At 36.9% G+C, this 19,430-nt stretch overlaps 2 protein-coding genes across 6 annotated transcripts in view; one reads left to right on the forward strand and one right to left on the reverse strand.

Annotated features, from left to right (window-relative positions):
• ABCE1 (ATP binding cassette subfamily E member 1) overlaps positions 1-14,366 on the reverse strand; it is a 31,095-nt gene extending 16,729 nt beyond the window's left edge. Inside the window, exons 1-9 of one of the 2 annotated variants that reach the window (XM_050791768.1) lie at positions 14,125-14,366; positions 8,031-8,160; positions 6,868-6,953; positions 4,416-4,513; positions 3,314-3,431; positions 2,325-2,462; positions 2,120-2,189; positions 1,405-1,501; positions 124-213 (exon numbers count right to left, since the gene is read on the reverse strand). In XM_050791768.1, the coding sequence (XP_050647725.1) occupies positions 124-213; positions 1,405-1,501; positions 2,120-2,189; positions 2,325-2,462; positions 3,314-3,431; positions 4,416-4,513; positions 6,868-6,953; positions 8,031-8,133 (800 nt within the window). In that variant the 5' untranslated portion in view covers positions 8,134-8,160; positions 14,125-14,366. The remainder of the gene's footprint in view (positions 1-123; positions 214-1,404; positions 1,502-2,119; positions 2,190-2,324; positions 2,463-3,313; positions 3,432-4,415; positions 4,514-6,867; positions 6,954-8,030; positions 8,161-14,124) is intronic. The other variant, XM_050791769.1, reaches the window with a different exon arrangement.
• ANAPC10 (anaphase promoting complex subunit 10) overlaps positions 14,325-19,430 on the forward strand; it is a 120,528-nt gene continuing 115,422 nt past the window's right edge. For all 4 annotated transcript variants that reach the window (XM_050791787.1, XM_050791788.1, XM_050791786.1 and 1 more), the window contains exons 1-2: positions 14,325-14,457; positions 16,461-16,587. In XM_050791787.1, coding sequence (XP_050647744.1) covers positions 16,473-16,587 — 115 coding nt within the window. In that variant the 5' untranslated portion in view covers positions 14,325-14,457; positions 16,461-16,472. The remainder of the gene's footprint in view (positions 14,458-16,460; positions 16,588-19,430) is intronic.

Here is a 19,430-nt window from a genome sequence, read left to right on the forward strand (position 1 = left end):
AGCTATAAACAAAGAAGATTAAAAAATATGTACATGACATTGACAGACCCAGTGTTTAATCTTCACAAATCTGTAAAAATCTCCAAACAAAACAACACAGTAATATGCCAGATCTCTACTTACCTATCTGGATTTATTAGAGATCGTATAGTAATAGCAGCCTTTAAACGCTGCTTGACATCTAGGTAACTAGAAGGCTCATCAAACATGAAGCTATGAAAAATAAAAATAAAAGCAAATATAATAAGTCTGAAAGACAAGACATTCTACCTTGCATATTATTTTAAAGCACTGTAGTATCAAGAGCTTCTGATTTAACCACAACAAAAATCTCCAATAGTAATTAAGAGTCTACTTGTAATGGTAAAAATTCCTGTATTCTGTTCAGAAGTAGAAAGAAAAAATTACAGAAAGCATGATTATACACCAAGTTTGGAGAGGGTCTACCAGTTTAGGCTAATTTACAAATTGGTAACTTCTCATAAAAAGTATTCTGATATAGTCTCAAGTAGTTTGGAGAGCTTTTCTCTTAAGTCAGCTGCATGTAAGCACAGTTTTTTGGAGGGTATTGCAAGAATTTATAGAATACTTCGTGGAGAAGTTAGCCTTCACCAGACAACAGGGCAGAAATGTGGAAAAAGGAGCAATAAATATCTGGGAGGAAAGACATTAAACGTAGGAAGGAAATGTTCCTCTCTTCTCTCGCACATGGCATGCCACAGTGATCTACGGTGATTTAAAAAACCTCGTGTTTTGCTTCCGATATTAAAAAGCTTGCTAGCCTGGCTGGAGGGCTTAAGTCTTAAAATCTTTTCACATAAAAAGAGGACTTAGGCCGGGCGCAGTGGCTCACACCTGTAATATAAGTACTTTGGGAGGCCGAGGCAGGCGGATCATGAGGTCAGGAGATTGAGACCATCCTGGCTAACATGGTGAAACCCCATCTCTACTAAAAATACAAAAAAAAAAAAAAAAAAATTAGCCAGGCATGGTGGCGGGCGCCTGTGGTCACAGCTACTCAGAAGGCTGAGGCAGGAGAATGGCGTGAACCCGGGAGGTGGAGCTTGCAGTGAGCCAACATCGCACCACCGCATTCCAGCCTGGGCAACAGAGTGAGACTCCGTCTCAAAAAAAGAGGGCTTAGATGATGAATAACTGACTTTATATAAAAATTTCTGGCACCTATCAGTTATAAACTATCTAAATAAATAAAGATTTTCCCCTGTGAATATAACAGGGAAAATGGGTAGTGGATACACAACTGCTTCAACATCCTACCTTGAAATTAGGGCCTTAGATACTATTTCTATTAATTTCTCTCAAAACCATTCCTCTATCAGCAGCATTACAACTGAAAACTCTACAATATGGATGAAGATAAACAAAAATTGTAAAGTAACCTACATATCAGCTTTCTGTATGCAAACGACAGCACAAGCAAATCTCTGCAACTCTCCTCCTGAAAGATCTTCAACATTTCGTTCTTTTAGGTGGGTTAAATCTACAAAGAACATAGAGGCATTGTGCTCAATGTATTTCACCTCTTCCAGGTAAAACGTATACTGCATGTCATCGTTTGAAGTTTGAATGCTATTTCAGTTGAAAATTGTTTAAAGTAAATATAACAATTACTGGAGATTTTCCCACTTATTTCAGGAATCCACATAAAGATGTCTACTTTCATCACTTAAGTTTGGGGCCTACTGAAATATATACACAAAATGGCTGGGCGCAGTGGCTCACGCCTGTAATCCTAGCACTTTGGGAGGCTGAGGCGGGTGGATCACCTGAGGTTGGGAGTTCAAGACCAGCCTGACCAACATGGAGAAACCCTGTCTCTACTAAAAATATAAAAAATTAGCTGGGCGTGGTGGCGTGTGCCTGTAATCCCAGCTACTTGGGAGGCTGAGGCAGGAGAATCGCTTGAACTTGGGAGGTGGAGGTTGTGGTGAGCCAAGATTGTACCACTGCACGCCAGCCTGGGTAACGAGAGTGAAACCCCATCTCAAAAACAAACAAACAAACAAACAAACAAAAAACATATATATATATACGTGTATGTGTGTGTGTGTATATATATATATACACACACACACTCACACACAAAATAAACACTTACCAAGCTGCTGACATACAACTGCCTGTGTCTTTGTTTCATCTTTTCGGTCCAAAATAGATCCCACTGTCCCCTGCCACAATATACCAAAAATAGTTACTATTTTCTTTCAATATTAAAAAAGAATCACAAAGTAAAACACATTTATTTTGATATGTCTTTTATACTTCTGTCAATATCCATTAAATTCCCTCTATCAAAAACCGACCTTTGCAGCCTTAGGAATCTGGTCTACATATTGAGGTTTGATGATGGCTTTTAGGTCATCTTCTAGAATCTTGGTAAAGTAATTCTGTAACTCAGATCCACGGAAATAAGTCAAAATCTCTTGCCAGTCAGGAGGATCCTAAAAAAAAAAATACAGAATCACGTGAATTTAATAATACAAAGACAAAGAGGATGAAAGATATAGGAAATAGAACATATTTGCAAATAGAATACTTGTGGCTTTTAACTTAAGATTGGAGGCAAACATAATTAATACAAGTCTCCTTTCCCTATAAGAGCAAAGAAAGAAAACAGAACAGATACTATGTCATTCAAAACCAGATTCCCAACACCCAGGACATAGAAAGGCATCTAATAAGAGGTTAAGCTGGAAGGAATGTTTCCTGCTCATATTTTCAAAACAAGTGAAAATGTTTTCAAGTATCCAAGAAATCTTTCTGGATACTTAACCAAGGATTCAGAAACGAAATGTAAAATACACTTATGATTTATTCGAACAATTAATAGGGTGGCATCCACACTCTGGTGAAGCTCCATTTTATAATATCTACAAATAAAAATATCTAACTTAAGAACATTACACAGTGGCTCCTAAATTTCTTTATGTACTAAAGTTGGAAATTTACCATTCATAAGTCAAAAGCCTAATCAAACTATTCACTGCAACAAAAACTAATTGAGCTATTTTTACATTATTGGGACAAATTAAATAGAAACATGTGTAATATAGCAGAATCAAGCAGAATTCTGCTTCAGATCAAGGCTTAACAACTCAGAATTTTCAGTTAAGTAACATTAACAGATTTTTAGTTAAAAAGTACAAAAGAGCTTTATTTATAAATTTCGCAGCATTAATTCCACAAATAATCCTGAAAATAAGAATATTTAAAAAATACACATATCACTTCCCCCACAAAATCTCATAAAACTGACTCATGATATTAATTTTTACAAGGTGATAATACGTACATCATACTTTCCAAGGTTTGGCTTTTGTTTTCCTGCTAAAATTTTTAAAGCAGTTGACTTTCCAATACCATTAGTACCAACTAATCCCAAAACTTCACCTGGACGAGGGATAGGCAACCTGTTACAAGTATACAAAAATAATAAAACAACTCAGACTTACATAGAAAAAGCCACATAACAACAGAATGATATATTTTAATGCACTTGCACTTCACATACATCCATTAATAAGTTAAGAAACATATACCAGATATTATTGGCTATTAGAAAAAAAACAGCCAAGATTAACTTACGCTGTTAATTGTTAGAAATGCATCCATAAACAACATTATTTCAAGTTTTATTTATTCAGTTTTCAAAGTTCATCCTAAAGTAAATTTCTTCTTTACATGTAAGGCTCAGTTTTAATGTTTAACAAAATGCTTTGGTAAAAATTACATAGCAGGTGCACCCTCACAATGTCTTTCTTTTCTGGCCTGCCATTTACTTACTAAGGAGAGAAGTGCCACATCAACCAGAAATATTCCACTTCATTCTCCCTGCTGCAGTACGCTCCTTAAAGCTGGCAGGTTGAGAAACACTTTTTTATTAGTAAAATCTAGACTCCTAGATTCAAAGTATTAGTGTTCAGCAGATAAAAATCCCAAACTAAGGATTAGTGACTTGTATTATTATTTTGTCCAAATTCAAAGTGATATTCTCTGTAGCTCATCAAATTAATGGATAAACAAAATCAAAGGCAAGTTCCTTTAAAAGTTATTCTGGGTATAAGGGTACTAGGAACAACAGTGACTCTCAGTCCCAGTTGTATATTAGAGTCACCTGGGACTTTTTCAATAAACTAAGGTCCAGACCTGACAATGTAATTAAACTGGGCTGAAAGCTGGACATTAGTAGCTTTAGAAAGTCCCATGGATAATTGCAATGTTAGCCAGAATGAACCACAGACATATACAGTATGATTCTGCATGATGTTATAATATTGTATTTTCCTTTAGTGACTAGTTAATAGCATTTCTCCCAACTTCTGCATTTCTCTTAAAATCCCAAATGTATTTTATGCTTAACTCGACAGAAGAGGAATCTTGATGTGAAAATATACCTGTGAAGTTTGAAGGCATTGGCACAATATCGATGTGTGGTTTCTTTTTCCAGGTTGCTTGGTAGATTGACAATTGATAAGGCGCCAAAGGGGCATTTCTGTTATTTAAAGAATTAATTTTTGTATTAATTTGTAGACATATACACATAACTAAAATGGATTAAAAATATTTTTATAAGCAATCTTCTAAACATGAGGACTTTCATAAATATGTGAAATATTGTTACATTTCCTTTTACTATTTACTTAAAAATAAAAGGTTCCTTGAACATTAGAATCGTATCAATTGTCTCTCAGTATATGTGGGGAAAATTGTTCCAGGACTGCCGAGTACACCAAAATTGGCACATACTCAAGTCCTGCAGTCAGCCCTGCAGAACCTGAGTAAAAGAAAAAGTCAGCCCTTTCTAAAATGGTTTTGCATCCTGCAAATACTCTATTTCCAATTGGCATTTGGTTGGGGGGAAAAAATCCATATGTATGTAGATCTGTACAGTTTGAACCTGTGATTTCACGGGTCAATTGTAACTTGATATTCCCTTTAGTGATGGGCATAATCCTATACATTTAAAGAGTGCTTAATACTTATTGAAAAACCTTGTAGAACTTGAGGCTTTTCGTTTGGTTTTGTTAAAACATATTAGATAAGGGGAGGCTAAGAGGCAAGTCAACAAAAAAGTCACTGAATATATGACTTCATATTCTTTCCAAAACAGATGTTCTCCCTCTGTTTCCTTCAATTATTACTGCCCTTGTATGCTTCCTATTATACCTTGTAAAGTCGTTTGAGGTCACGGATCTTATCCTTTTTTGGGCTATTTCCATCCCACCAATAGCTAGCACATTTGTACAGACCAGGGATTAATGTCTTTCCATTATGACTTTTATCTATCCTATATGAAAAACATACTTGAATTCTTGAAGTCAATTCACATTAAAAAACAAAACACAACACGACAAAACAAAACACATAGGCTTATTCAAATAACATTTGACCGTAAGGTGACTGTCCAAGGAACAAGAATGACAAAAACAGGAAAGTCATTTAAGAATGGTAACGTGGGTAGAAAAATTTCTCATAAGTACAGGCAACTACAGGGGTACATGCAAAGATTATAACCTCATATTATTAAAGATCTGCTCAGCAGACATGTTCAATGAGCTCAGGGGACCAATTCAACGTTTCTGTGTTTAGAGATTCCAGGGAATTTCCATTTTATATGTTACAAAAACAGAGAATTACTCTTGTTTTGTAATAAAGAAATAAATAAAGAAAAAATAATAAAGAAATAAAGAGGCCCTCTAACCAAAACTATTAAGTTTTTACAAATTATATTTTTCTACCAGTGGAGTTACCTCCATTATCCTCTTCTCGTAAATATACATAGAATGCTTATATGCTGCAAGTGATTTAAACTTATTTAATTCTACAAGGAAAAAAATATCCACTGTTTATATATGAGGTGCATTATAATATCTTAGTGTTCAGGAATTATACATTACTTCCCCACTCTCAGAGAATCATCTCATTAGTATGTTTTGAGCCACTCAAGAGTACATCCAAATTTTAAATTTTAAATTAATCTAATTTTCTTACAGCAGCGAAGAAAGAGAATAGATACTCTAGTGCTCAAAACCACATTCCCAGCACCCAGGGTACAGGCAGGTATCCAAGAAGAGATTAGTAAATATTTGCTGGAAGGAATGCTTCCTGTTTATATTTTCAAAGCAAGTGAAAATGTTACAGGTATCCACAAAATCTTTCTGGATACTTAAACAAGGATTCAGAAACCAATGTGAAATATACACGATTTACTTGAACAACAGCATGGTATCTGAACTCTGGTGAAGCTCCTTTTCATAATATCTACAAACAGAAAGATCTAAATTAAGCATGTTACACATTAGCTCCCAAATTTCTTTTATGAACTAAAGTTGGAAATTTACCATTCAAGAGTCAAAAGCCCAATCAAACTATTCAAGGCAACAAAAACTATTAATAATTGAGCTATTTTAAGTATTACACTATTGGGAAAATTCAATAGAAGCATGTGTAATACAATAGAAGAAACACTTAAGAATTAGGCTAAATTTTAAAGTTTTTGGCTGTATGCATTTCTGTTTAAAAGGTGTGAATTTAAAATTCAATACTGACTTAGAAGAAACATGTAATGTGATGGTAATGTCCTTATAAAGAGGTGAAAAAAAGAGAAATTTTGGCTGGAAATGGCTTTATAGAGTACAGCAAGACTAACTTTTAAAAGGGGTGCTTTAATTAATTTAAAAAAGCAACAATGTCACTGATATTAGAATAACACTTTCCTAAACTTATATTCTCTATTCATTTGCTTTATACTTTGCCTCACTTAAAGGAGTTATAGCATAGTACCCAGAATTTTCAGATTTCAGTTTTAGGTTACACATTTGATCCAGTAAATAAAATATTACTTACCTTAATACAGATACCACAACCAATACAAAGAGTTTCGGAAATCCATGCTATTTTGCTCTGGGGTGTAACCTCTATGCATAATTTTCCTGGTAAAGGAAAAGATATAATTAAGCCATTTCCCTTTATCTTCTAATTTTCCAAATACTGTTATTTAGGCAATGCTGGTTCTAAATTTCCATACAGAAGCAGATTTTCAAAAACAAAGGCCACGCAAAGAAATACATTTGAGATAATGCCTTAAATCAGTGCTTTGTGGGGACAGATTTGTAATCACTTATATGAATATCCTTGTTTGATAACAGGGAGATGACTTTAAAATATATTTATTTTACTTAATTTACTACTGGGGAAGAAAATATGCTAGTAAAAATATGAATATCCTGAAATATTTTTAAGCTGATTAACCTAAATTTTAAATTCAAAAAACAAAATATGCCTTGAAAATGGTAAGGCAGACCATGAAAAGAATGAACTACTGTAGCCAGATCAGTAAAACTCCAAAAAGGTATGCAGTCATCCAATATACAGCTAAAATTAAACATGATATTAGGGATAATGGAATTTCTGAATAGCAAAGGAGACAATAACAGATGACAACTAAAGTTTCTAAGTTTTAGTAATTTTAAGATTCAGTAATTCTAGGCCTCATTCGTACATTTACAATTACTTAACATAGCCCTTAAGGATGACCAATAATTTTTCAACTGAATTGCTGGAAATTTATCTAACCTTCAAAGTATAGCTAAACCTTATGAATAGTCATTCTTATTAAGCTCTTTGTTCATTTTTTAAATATGAAAATACTGTCAAAGTTTATTGTAACCCATCTTCCATTAAATTACAATTACTATATATAATATTAAAGTAATTACAAGATTTTGTAGATTTCAAGATCGGTAAGCTGAACTCTGCTTTGAGTTCACATCCAATACACTTTTAAATACTGATGTATTATTCTACAATTTGGTCTTTCTTTTAAAAATAGGATCCTTTAGTCACAAAGCAATAAAAGAAATTTAGAACAAACTAGTTTTCTTGTCTTCACAGTTTATGAAACTAATGGTGAACACAAAGTATATGCTAATGCCCGTAAAGAACTATCAAACCAGTTGATTTCTTTCACGGTTTTCTTTTATACTTAAATGATCCACAGAACAGCTTACCCATTCGAACTACAGGACAACTCTTTTTGCATTCCTGTCGGCATTTCTTAGGTTTACATTTGTCATGGTTGACAATAGCAATTCTCGTTAATTTGTCTGCCATAACTGTGCAAAAGAATATCCAGCTCTTCTATGAAAGAAAAAATAACAAATTCGATGCAATTAGTTAAGGGAACTAATTTGCATACATGAAAGACAGGAAAACATAAATGATCATTATATGGAGATGAAATGATTATCTGCAAAAAAATATAAATTTTGACAGTAAAAATTATAAAATAATCTATAATCTAGTAAGGTTGGGAAAATCAAATTTTACCTATATACTTTAATCAGATTTACATAAGAAAAAATGCCATTTACAATAGCGACAAAAAGAAAATCTCTAAGAATATACTCAACAAGATATATACACAAGAAAACTTTAAAACAACACTGAATGACATACATGACCTGAACAAATGACATGCTATCTCAGTTTTTATAATAAAGAATAGTTAATATCACAGATTTACACCCTTCCTGAATTTATATATTTAATTCAATCTCATGTGAAAAAACAAACAAAAGAACCCCATACATGTGGTGGTGTGTGCCTGTGGTCCCAGCTATTCTGGAGGTTGAGGTGGGAGGATTACCTGAGCCTAGGAGGTGGAGGTTACAGTGAGCTGAGATCATGCCACTGTACTCCAGCCTGGATGAGACAGTGAGATCCTGTCTCAAAAAAACCAAAAAAAAAAAAACCAAAAAAAAAAAAAAAAACCCAACCCAGACAAAGCAAATCTAAAGCTCGAATGGAAAAAGAAGTATTAATAGCCAGGAAAACTGAAAAAGGGGAAGCAGGATGGGGGAAATCCCACAAGCTCTTCTCCCAAACTAAGCATTACTTCACGTTGTATATATCTGACTATAATGACACTGACAGAAATGGCAAATAATTATAATAGCAATGAAATTAAAAGGAGACCAAGTAACTATATGTATATACTATGCTCACTTTTAAAGCTTTTAGAAGTCTTGATTTTCCAATTTAATCAATTACATAGCATTAACATCAAAGTGAACTTAAAAATCTTTTACAATGTTGGGCTTAGTGGTGCAGAAATTAATTTCCTTAGAATGGTGATTAAAGTAAAAAATTACAAAAAGTGCCTTAATACTGAAGTTTATTCCAATATGTAATGAACGAATCTGAAACCAAGACTATCCATTTAGAAAGACATCATGTCTTTTTCTTACTGTGATAATCAATCTTGATTTTTTTTCTTTTTTTGATAGACTGCTTCCCTTTGTAGACATCTCAAGTCTTTTCACACCCATCAATATCATTAGGCTTGGACGGGGATAAGAGATCTTGCTCCTCAATGCTGTCCTAGACTATTATCTCTCCCTCCTCCCTAAAAAGTTTTATGTCTCAATTATCTAACTGCTTTAGTTAGTAGTGACCACCAGATCACTCCCTTTCATTCTTTGAAGATTTCAGCCCCTCTGTCAACTTTCACACACTCTTTTACAACACTTGACATAGTTCTTGGTGATTTCAATATGCTCACAGATGACCCTCCTGTCCTCTCATTTATTAACCCCTCTCCTCAAACAGCTTGTCTTCTACCCTGCCACGGCCATTCATTTTTTTCTGGTTACATCGTAGACCTTATTATTACCGGTAATTGCAATCCTTCTATAACCTCAACTTCAAAAACTCCATTCTCCAACCGCCACTCTTTATTTTTCAGTTCACCCTCTACTACACAACAATCCATCAACCCTGATTCCTCCATTCTCCAAACCTTTCATTATCTCTTGATTCTATCATATTTCCACTGTCCCTCAGCTCTTGGTGTTTTTATTTTCCTTCTTACCCAGCTAAAATACCCTTAATCACAATCTTGGTTAAATTAGACTCTTCACCTGCACACACAGAGCTGAAAATGGGTAGGGAAAAAAAACACGAAGCCTGCTGACTAGTCTCCCTTTAAATTCCAGCAATCACACCATATGTATTTCCCTAGCTAAGACCATTTGTACACTAGAAGACAGTCCATAAGAATGTCCCAACAATTCTCCCTTCTGTCTTTAACTTCAGCAATTATTCTCTCCACTGGCTAATTCTTATCAGCATTCAAGCATTCTATTATCTGACCCCATGGTCTCCCATTGTTTTATCTCTCCTTCTTCAAGACTATTTCAAAGAGTTGCTTTTACTCAATGTCTCAAATTTCTTGCTACATGCTCTCTGGAATCCATTCTAGGCTCTAGAGCCCATTATTTCATCAAAACAACTTGTTGAGCCATCATTGTTCTTCACATGGCTAAAACAAATGTTTACCAGACCTTAATTCACCTGACCAATCAATTGCATTTGACACAAATAAACACTTTTCCTACTAGATAAAAACCCTTTAACTTGGTTTTAGGATACAACACTAATCCGGTTTTCCTACTACTTTCCTGGTCACTCATCTTCATCTCCCAGGCTTCTAAATGCTGAGAGAGCTCTAAGACTTGGTCATTTTTTTCCACATACACTCATTCCCCAAGGTGTTCTATTCTGGTCTCACAGGTTTAAATTCCATTTATATATTGCAAATTTCCAAATTTCTATCTTTAGTCAGGATACCTCTCTTGAACCCTTCCTGCCCGCTTAACATCTCTGGAAAGGCTTAAGAGGAATCTCCCAAATAAGCTCCTGAAATCCTCACCAAAATTTCAGCAGTCTTGCCCATTTTGTTAGATGGCAACTCCTGTCTTCCATTTGCTCAGGCCCAAATCCTTGAAGTCATATTTCTTTTCCACCTAATAATAGCAAATCCCGTTGAAGCTATAAAACATTCAGAATCTGATCTCTTCTCCCGAGTTTGGTGTAAGCTATCATTATCATCTCTTACCAGCATTACTCAAATAGCTTCCTAACAGATCTCTTTGCTTTTACCCTCATCTCTTTCTACTCTAATCCTCAACAGTTCATTCTCAACACAGGAACCAGAGTAAGCCTTTTAAAGAGTAAGCTAGATTATGTCACTCCTCTAATTAAAATCCTGCAATGGCTTCATTCTCAATCTGAGTAAATGCCAAAGTCCTGAAAATAATCAATGAAGCACTGATCAGCCTCTGTTAACTTTCTGATCTCATCTCCAACTACTCTAGCTCTTGTAGTATGGCTCCAGCTACCTTGGCTCTTTGTTGCTCCTAGCACATGACAGGCATGTTCTTACTTCAGGATCTTGGCACTTTCTGCCTGTAATGCTATTACCCCTAGAGAGTTACATGGCTTACTCCTTCCAATCTTTACTATTTCTCAGTAAGTCTTCTCTAACACTACCAAAAAATACACTCAACTGCTTCTTCATCCTTCTTTCTTGCTTTTTCTCCCCAGCTCAACTATATGACACACTATATATTCCATATATATCTGGTGTATATGCACACATCTATTGTGCATGTGTGCATGTATATTCTGTCCCTCTACAAACACACACACTTTTCCCCTCCCCAAGTAGAATGTACTCCATCCATCATAAGGGTAGGACTTTTTGTTCATTCCTGTGGCTGAACCTGTGCCTAGCACACAGGAGATCAAACATTTCTGCTAAATGAATGAGAATATGAATTTAAATATAGTAAATAATTTTCCTATAGGTTATAACTTTAGAAATCTTGCAAGTTACCAATATTTTATAGTGACAGTTGTCCACTAAACTACATACTGAAAAAAAAAAAACCAAACCATTCAAAAGGAGACTAAACGTTCATGTAATAAACACAGGGTTATTCCAATAAACAGGTTGACTCTATTCCTCCAAAAACTGGTCCAGGTCTTGTAAAGATTAGAAGAGGAAGAAATTAGATGACTTGAATTGTCACAAAAAAGCTCTTATTGGGGAAATGACAACTTCCTAGGAAATGAAGATTCTTTAGTAAGCTATTAAAACTGGACACCATGCATTCTAATTTAAATACTGAATGCCTTTCTACAAATTACTCAGTGAAAGAGCATAATGAATTTGCCTCCAGGGGATAAATCTTTCATCACGAAATTGCTTAAACTTTATTTCGTTAAACTACTAAAATATTTTTCAAACTATTTTAAAAACTGAAAGACTGTAAACGACAATTTAAAAAAAAAACATGGGGATCTTGCTATGGTGTCCAGGCTGAATGGACTGATCACAGGACACTACAGACTGGGACTCCTTGGCTCAAGGGATCGTCCTGCTTTAGCCTGCTGAATAGCTGGGACTACAGATGCATGCCACCACCCTGGCTTGATTTTTACAGAAGAATAAAAACATACCAGAAGTGGTTAATAAACTGATTTATAAAAAAATAGTGATAAATTGTAATGCATTTAAGAAAAATGAACATGGATTCTTTGTAGAACTGTTAATTAACTGTGTAAACACTTTTAATTCAATTTCTGTACCAGTTTCAATAACTGGGGCAAGGGGATTCTCTACTTCTTTTTCAATAGAAAAGTAAGGCACAGTAAAGCTTGGAGAAGAAGATTACAGTTAACAGGCTCCTGTAAACAAAGAAGTATTTGAGGATATTTCAGATTCGAAGATAAAAGTGTTCAAAATTGACACTAGAACAATGACCCTCAGTGTCATTCTTCCAGCTGAGAGGAAAAAAGGAAGTGAGGCATACTTGGAAACATTTACAGTCTAAAGCCAAAGTAATTTTAATACTGTGTAAAAGCATTTCAAAGATTGCTGTTAACTAATGATGTTTAGTATCACATGAAATAGTCTAACCCATGCTTATGGTAGTTTATTAGTCTTATAAAACACGTGTAAGTTAGGAGAGGTACACGGCTCTGATTTCAAAGAGTTTTAAGTTTAAGACATTTAGAAGGAACTCTAACTTAATATTGTTTTCTCCCCCTCCCTCCCAATTGTTACATGCTTTTCCAAACAAACAAACAAACACAAAAACTCCCTTTTTTAAAATAGGGGAGAACTAAGGTTTTACAAAGCTTACAAACTCCAAACAGCTTTTGGTTCAAATACAGCTTTTGGTTCAAATACAGGTTCTGAGCCTTTGGTTACACTAACAAAGCATTATTGTCAGGTGGCTGGTATACAATGAATATTCTCAGAATATGGGACAAACTACTGCAACATAAATGCCACTATCATAAATGACTAGTTAGCAGTCCTGTTGGGAAAGAGTAAAAAAAGATAAAACATGTTATTTGGACAGTTCTTCCTCTTAGAGAATTTTACCATCAAAAAAGGGAAAATAAGCTGATGTAGTTAATGGGAGGTGGGAATTCGGCTTTGGCTGTCATTCATTCACATTACGTATTAAACGTCTACAATGTACGAACCCCTGAAGAGATAATAAAGGTATTCTGAGTAAAGACATCAACCTTGATCTCAATGAGTATTAGATACAATAAAGGGAAAAATGGATAAGGGGAGAAAGTGCCGAGTAGTATAAAAGCGTACCAAAAAAACTATAGGATTTCTACTGGGAAACTACTTGGGACAACCCCAGTCATAGCTGCGTACACGCTGTTCTGAGAAAAGCAGAGCGACATGTGGGCATCATTTCTATAAAGCCTGGGAGTGGACAGGGAGTATTCGACTTCATGGCGGCAAGATGCCATGACTCATTCCACTCACCAAAACGTGGAAGCCACGACTTCCCACAACCAAATATGCACATGTGACAATATATCCATTTTAGGGTGCTGGAGGAGTGTGGGGGTAATAGAGGGTGCTGTGGGTACAGAGGGTGCTCTAAGTTCTAAAGGTGACTTCCTCTCCAGCAGGGTTAGCTCCACGGCGGGAGTGGGGTAAAGGGGGAGTGGAGACTACGGCATCTAGGTCCATTCTCTAAGTCCCTGGCGGGCGTGGCAGGCAACAGCGGCGACAGCCGGGTCGGCTGGACGGGAAGACTGAGGCACCCCAAGGTCTCGGCGTCGCCCGCGCTCCGGCACTTCCAGCTGTCCCGCAGGAACCGCTGCCACGCGCTGCTGCTGTCTCCGCCACCTAAGGCCTAACCAAAGGCTCTCGGAGAACGTCCCTACAGTCTTTGTAACCTGACAGATGGTAGCTAACAGTCAAACCTCTCTGGGCTATTCACTTACCTGGAGACAACGATCCCCTTCCGGAGGGGAGCACAGAGGCCAAATCTGCTCTTGCCTTCACTTCTCAGCCACACAGCGTGTTCTCACGGCCACCGGCCAAAATGGCGGTGCCCAGCCGCCGCTCGCGCAAGCCATAGGACGTAGTGCGCGCGCGCGACATAGAACGAGAGGCGGAACCCTGGAGATAGGTAGGGAGAGATGACGTCATTGTGCTGCGACCTTGTTCAACGCCGCTGGCAAAGCCAGGCTGTCCGAGAAGGCCGAGTGGGAGTGTCACGGAGCGGCTGGGGGTCCTGAGAACCTAGTTTCGGCAAGGACCCGGGTCTGGAAACTGTGAGTGTGTGAGCTTTTCTCCGACGTCAAGCGTGGTCCTAGCGTACACAGATGCATTCGCCTCCCCGGTTTCAATCTTTTTTTATGTTCACGCTTTCCTCAAGGCCCGTGGGTCAGGAGTGGAGCCTTAGTTATTCTAGCACGCTAGAGGTGTCAATAGGACCAACAGAGTATGGTCCCGACACGGCTTGCTGTTGCGCGCTCTCCTAGGCCTCAACTCCCTCTCATCTGTGTGGTCAGTTCAAGGCCAGGAATCCAATCTTTTCCGAGCTCCGTATTTTATCCACTTGGTGGCGTCCAGTCCCAAGTCCGGCAGTTGAAATCTGCCCTAAAGATGGGCTTTCTTTCTTTCTTTTTTTAGATGAGAGGATATTCAGTTAGTAATGATCATTGCAGGTTAGATAGTCTCGCCCTAGATCTCACCTAACTTGCAGGCAAGTGACAAATAACTAGTTCATGACTGAACCTATTCATCTATTTATTCATTCAGTAAATTACTTATTGAGCATTTAAGCCTCAGGCCTTGCCAACGTTTACAGTCCGTTGTCTCTGCCGTTATTTAGTATCAAATGCTTGTTTGCCGATTAGAGAACAACTTCGGATACGATGGGAGGTGTCAGAACTATTGCACCTATTTTGAATAGCGTATATAACAATGTTCAGTAGCAGTGACTGCGCTACCAAAGCAGTTTTACATATTGTTCACGATCCAATATTGAAGTGTTTTTTCACGTATGAGTAGACTTACTAAAATTAACAAAAGATGTGAAAGATGAGGTCATCCTTTTTAGAATGGGCCACTTATTCACTTCAAAATCTTGAAGCCATTTTCTTGACCTTATCTTCTGTGGTAAGAGCATATGTAAGTGAACTTTTAACATTTTTTCTTTTTCTTTTTTTTTGGGGGGTGGGGGGGACAGAGTCTTGCTCTGTTACCCAGGCTGGAGTGCAGTGGCACGATCTCGGCTCACTGCAACCTCCGCCTCCCGGCTCAGGTGATCTTCCTGCCTCAGCCCCTCTGGGACTACAGGTGTGTGCCGCCACACCAGGCTGATATTTTGGAATTTTTTTAGAGACAAGGTTTCACCATGTTGCCCAGGCTGGTCTCGAACTCCTGGGCTCAAGCAATCCACCTGCCTTGGCCTCCAACCTGCTGGGATTACAGGTGTTAGCCACCGGGCTGGGCGTTAAATAAAACTTTGACAGTTAGAGGGCAGGTATGACTGTTCTCTGCATCACTCAATGAATATTTAAAATGAGGATCTTAGGGGGGCGGTGGGATCACATCTGTAGTCCCAGCTACTTGGGAGGCTGAGATGGGAGGATCGCTTGAAGCAAGGTGTTCAAGACCAGCCTGGGTAGCATAGCTAGATCCTGTCTCTAAAAAAAAGAAATTAAGTAAATAAAATGAGGATCAATATTTATATATTCCTAGAATAAGAGTATTTCAGTCTGACTTTTCTAGGGCTAAAAGTCATTTGAATTTTCAGTCATAGAAGTATAGAACTGCATAGCATTGTAGAGTTAAAAATCATCAAGTGAACCTCTTTGATAGGAGAGGAAATAAAACCCAGACCTACTCAAAGTCTAGGCTAATTAAAGGAGATACTGAAGCCAAAACTTTGATTCTGTGCTCTTTTGACTACTATAACTCACTGCTTTGCATATCTGGTCATATGAAACAAAACCTGAATTCCTAAGATTTTTATTTATTTAAAAATAGAGGTGGGATCTTGCCATGTTGCCCAGGCTGGTCTTTAACTCCTGGGCTCACATGATCCTCCTGTCTCAGCCTCCCAAAGTGTTGGAATTACAGGTGTGAGCCACCATGCCCAGCCCCTGAGATTTAAATTACAGTAATTTAATTATATTAACTGCATTCTTCAGAATAAATGATTAATATCAGGGTATATGAGTTCCATTAAGTTTTTATTGATAAAAACCTTTATGTAGAAAGATGCTCAATTCCTGATATAATATGTGCATTCTTTTTTTCTGCATAGAATATTTTAAAAATGACCACACCAAACAAGACACCTCCTGGTGCTGACCCTAAGCAGTTGGAAAGGACTGGAACAGTACGGGAAATTGGGTCACAAGCTGTTTGGTCACTCTCATCTTGCAAACCAGGTAAAAACAAACAAAAAAGCTGTTAGAAATAGTCACTTGCAGTTTCCTTGTACAATCATCTCCCCTTATCCCAGGGGATACATTCCAGGACTCCTAGTGGATGCCTAAAACCATGGATAGTACTGAACCCTTTCTATATTAATACTGTGTTTTTTCCTATACATAAATATCTGTGATAAAGAGTAATTTTTAAATTAGGCACAGTAAGAGATTAACAGTAATAACTAATAACAAAATAGAACAGTTATAACAATAGAAGTAATAAAGTAATAAAAGTTTTGTGAAAGTGGTCTCTTGCTCTCAAAATATTGTATTGTATTGTACCCTTCCTCCTGTGATGAGGTGAGAAGTAAAATGTCTATGTGATGGGAGCGAGCAAGGTGAATAATATAGGTGTTGTGGTGTAGCGTTAGGCTACTATTAACCTTCTGACAATACTTCAGAAGGAGGAGCATTTGCTTCTGATGATTCTGGATCATCAAGCCATGATGATATTGATGATTGGATGTCAGGAGCAGATGATGTTGATGACTAATGGTCAAGTAGTATATACAGTGTGGATATGCTGGACAAAGTGGTAGATATGCTGGACAAAGGGGTGGATATGCTGGACAAAGTCATGATTTATGTCTTAGGTGGGATGGAGCAGGATGGTGAGAAATTGCTTCACACTACTTAGTGCACAGTTTAAAACTTACCAATTATTTATTTCTGGAATTTTCCTTTTAATGTTTTGAACCATGATTGACCAAGGGTAACTGAAACTGCGGAAAGTGAAACTGCAGATAAAGATACTACAGTACACTAGTCTGATTTTAATATTCCTTTTGTTTAGATGCTTTATTTTAATTCTGATGCACTGGATTTTGTTTTTTTTTCTTTACTAATCGCTTGTTAGATTTAACTACATATGTCATAAGGTCTCCTCTTTTCCTCCTCTCTCTCTGCTATGATTCAGTTGTTATTTAGTGTTTTTTTTTTTTTTGGCATTTCTCTCAATTGGATAAGTGAGTGATAACATATGTCAGAATACTTTCCTTTTAGTCTTCATTGGGATAGAATTCTTGGGTGGCTGTCCTTTTCTCTCAAAAACTTATGAATGCTATTTCACTATCTTCTTTTGGCATGTTGTGGGTAGAAAGGCCTATGCCTACCTCTGTTTTTTTTTTCCTAAGTAACTTGTTTTTTTCTGGAAGCATCTAAGGTTTTTCTCTTTATTGTTGAGTTCATGGCATTTGCCAGAATATCTTTTCTCACCGTTGTAAACCGTAATTTGATAGGCAGTTTTCATCTGCAGACTCAAGCTTGGAGAAATTTCTTTAGCTTGAGGAACTTTATAATGTTATTAGTTTAGTAGTCGTCTTTCTTTCAGAAACTTTTTACACATTATGACTGCTGTATCCATCCTCTCAACCAAGCCTCTTCTGTTTCCCCTCAAGATTCCCTTTTCTCGCTTTTTATGAGTACTTTATTGAGGTATAATTTACATACTCTAAAACTTGTCCTTTTTAGGTGTACAGTTCTATGAATTTTACAGACATGTACAGTCATATAAGCAGCATTATAATCAAATATATAACATTGCCATCATCCCACAAAATTCCCTCATGTCTTTTTATGGTCAGTCTTCTGGGCCTTTCCAAGCCCCTGACACCTCTAATCTGTTTTGGGTCCCTTTGGTTTCACCTTTCCCAGAATGCCAGTATAAATGTAATCATATTGTATGTAGCTTATTGGTTCTAGCATCTTTCATTTAATATAATTCATTTGTGAGTTTTGCTGTTGCACATATCTGTAGTTTGTTCCTTTTTATTGTTGATTACTGTTCCACCATATGGGTGTACCCGTTTGTTCATCCATTCACCAGATTTGTAGTAGCTAGCTTTCAGAATGGTCCCCAGTTATTCTTGCCTTCCGTTATTCATGCCCTTCTGTGGGCCTCTTCCAGATTGTATCAGGATTGGTCTCTGGGACCAGTAGAATAAGGCAAAACTGATGGTATATGACTTTTGAGACTAGGTTGTAGAAGACATTGTGTCTATTATTTCTTCAATTATTTCTTTTGTCCTATTCCTTCTCTATTAGAATCTGGGAATCTAATTATACGTATGCTAGACCATTTGGTATTATCCCACAGCTTTTGGGTACTCCATTGGCCTGTTTTCAAATCTGCTGCATTTGTCTTTGGCTTTATTGAATATACTGATAATTCTGCCTAAGAAATTTTTCATCTGTGATATTATATTTTTTATTTGTAGCTCTTCCGTTTGACTCTTAGAGTTTTCATCTCTGTTGAAATTCCTGTCTGTTAACACAGTTCATCTACCTTTCTAGGTTTTTTTTTTTGAACATCTTAGTTATAGTTATCATTATTTAAGATTCTTGTCTGATAGTTCCAACAACTGGGTCATCTCTGGGTCTGTTTCTATTTATGATAATTCTGTTTTTCTTTTTGTTTGTCTTTTTTTTATGTGCAGATTAGTAGATACTGAGATAAATAGTATTTACACCTTGAAATGGATGCCTTTTTTCTATCATTTGTCCTTTATTGTGGTATTTGCATTAGTTAGGAATTGAGCTGAGTTTGAGTTTTGTTTTGCTATGGTTACCTTCAGTGTCTCACAGGCTTCAAATTCCTCTAAAGATGCCGGGTGCGGTGGCTCAAGCCTGTAATCCCAGCACTTTGGGAGGCCGAGACGGGCGGATCACGAGGTCAGGAGATCGAGACCATCTTGGCTAACCCGGTGAAACCCCGTCTTTACTAAAAAATACAAAAAACTAGCCGGGCGAGGTGGCGGGCGCCTGTAGTCCCAGCTACTCAGGAGGCTGAGGCCGGAGAATGG

Source organism: Macaca thibetana, chromosome 5, assembly GCF_024542745.1.
Source record: "Macaca thibetana thibetana isolate TM-01 chromosome 5, ASM2454274v1, whole genome shotgun sequence".
In the NCBI taxonomy this organism is placed as follows: Eukaryota; Metazoa; Chordata; class Mammalia; order Primates; family Cercopithecidae; genus Macaca; species Macaca thibetana.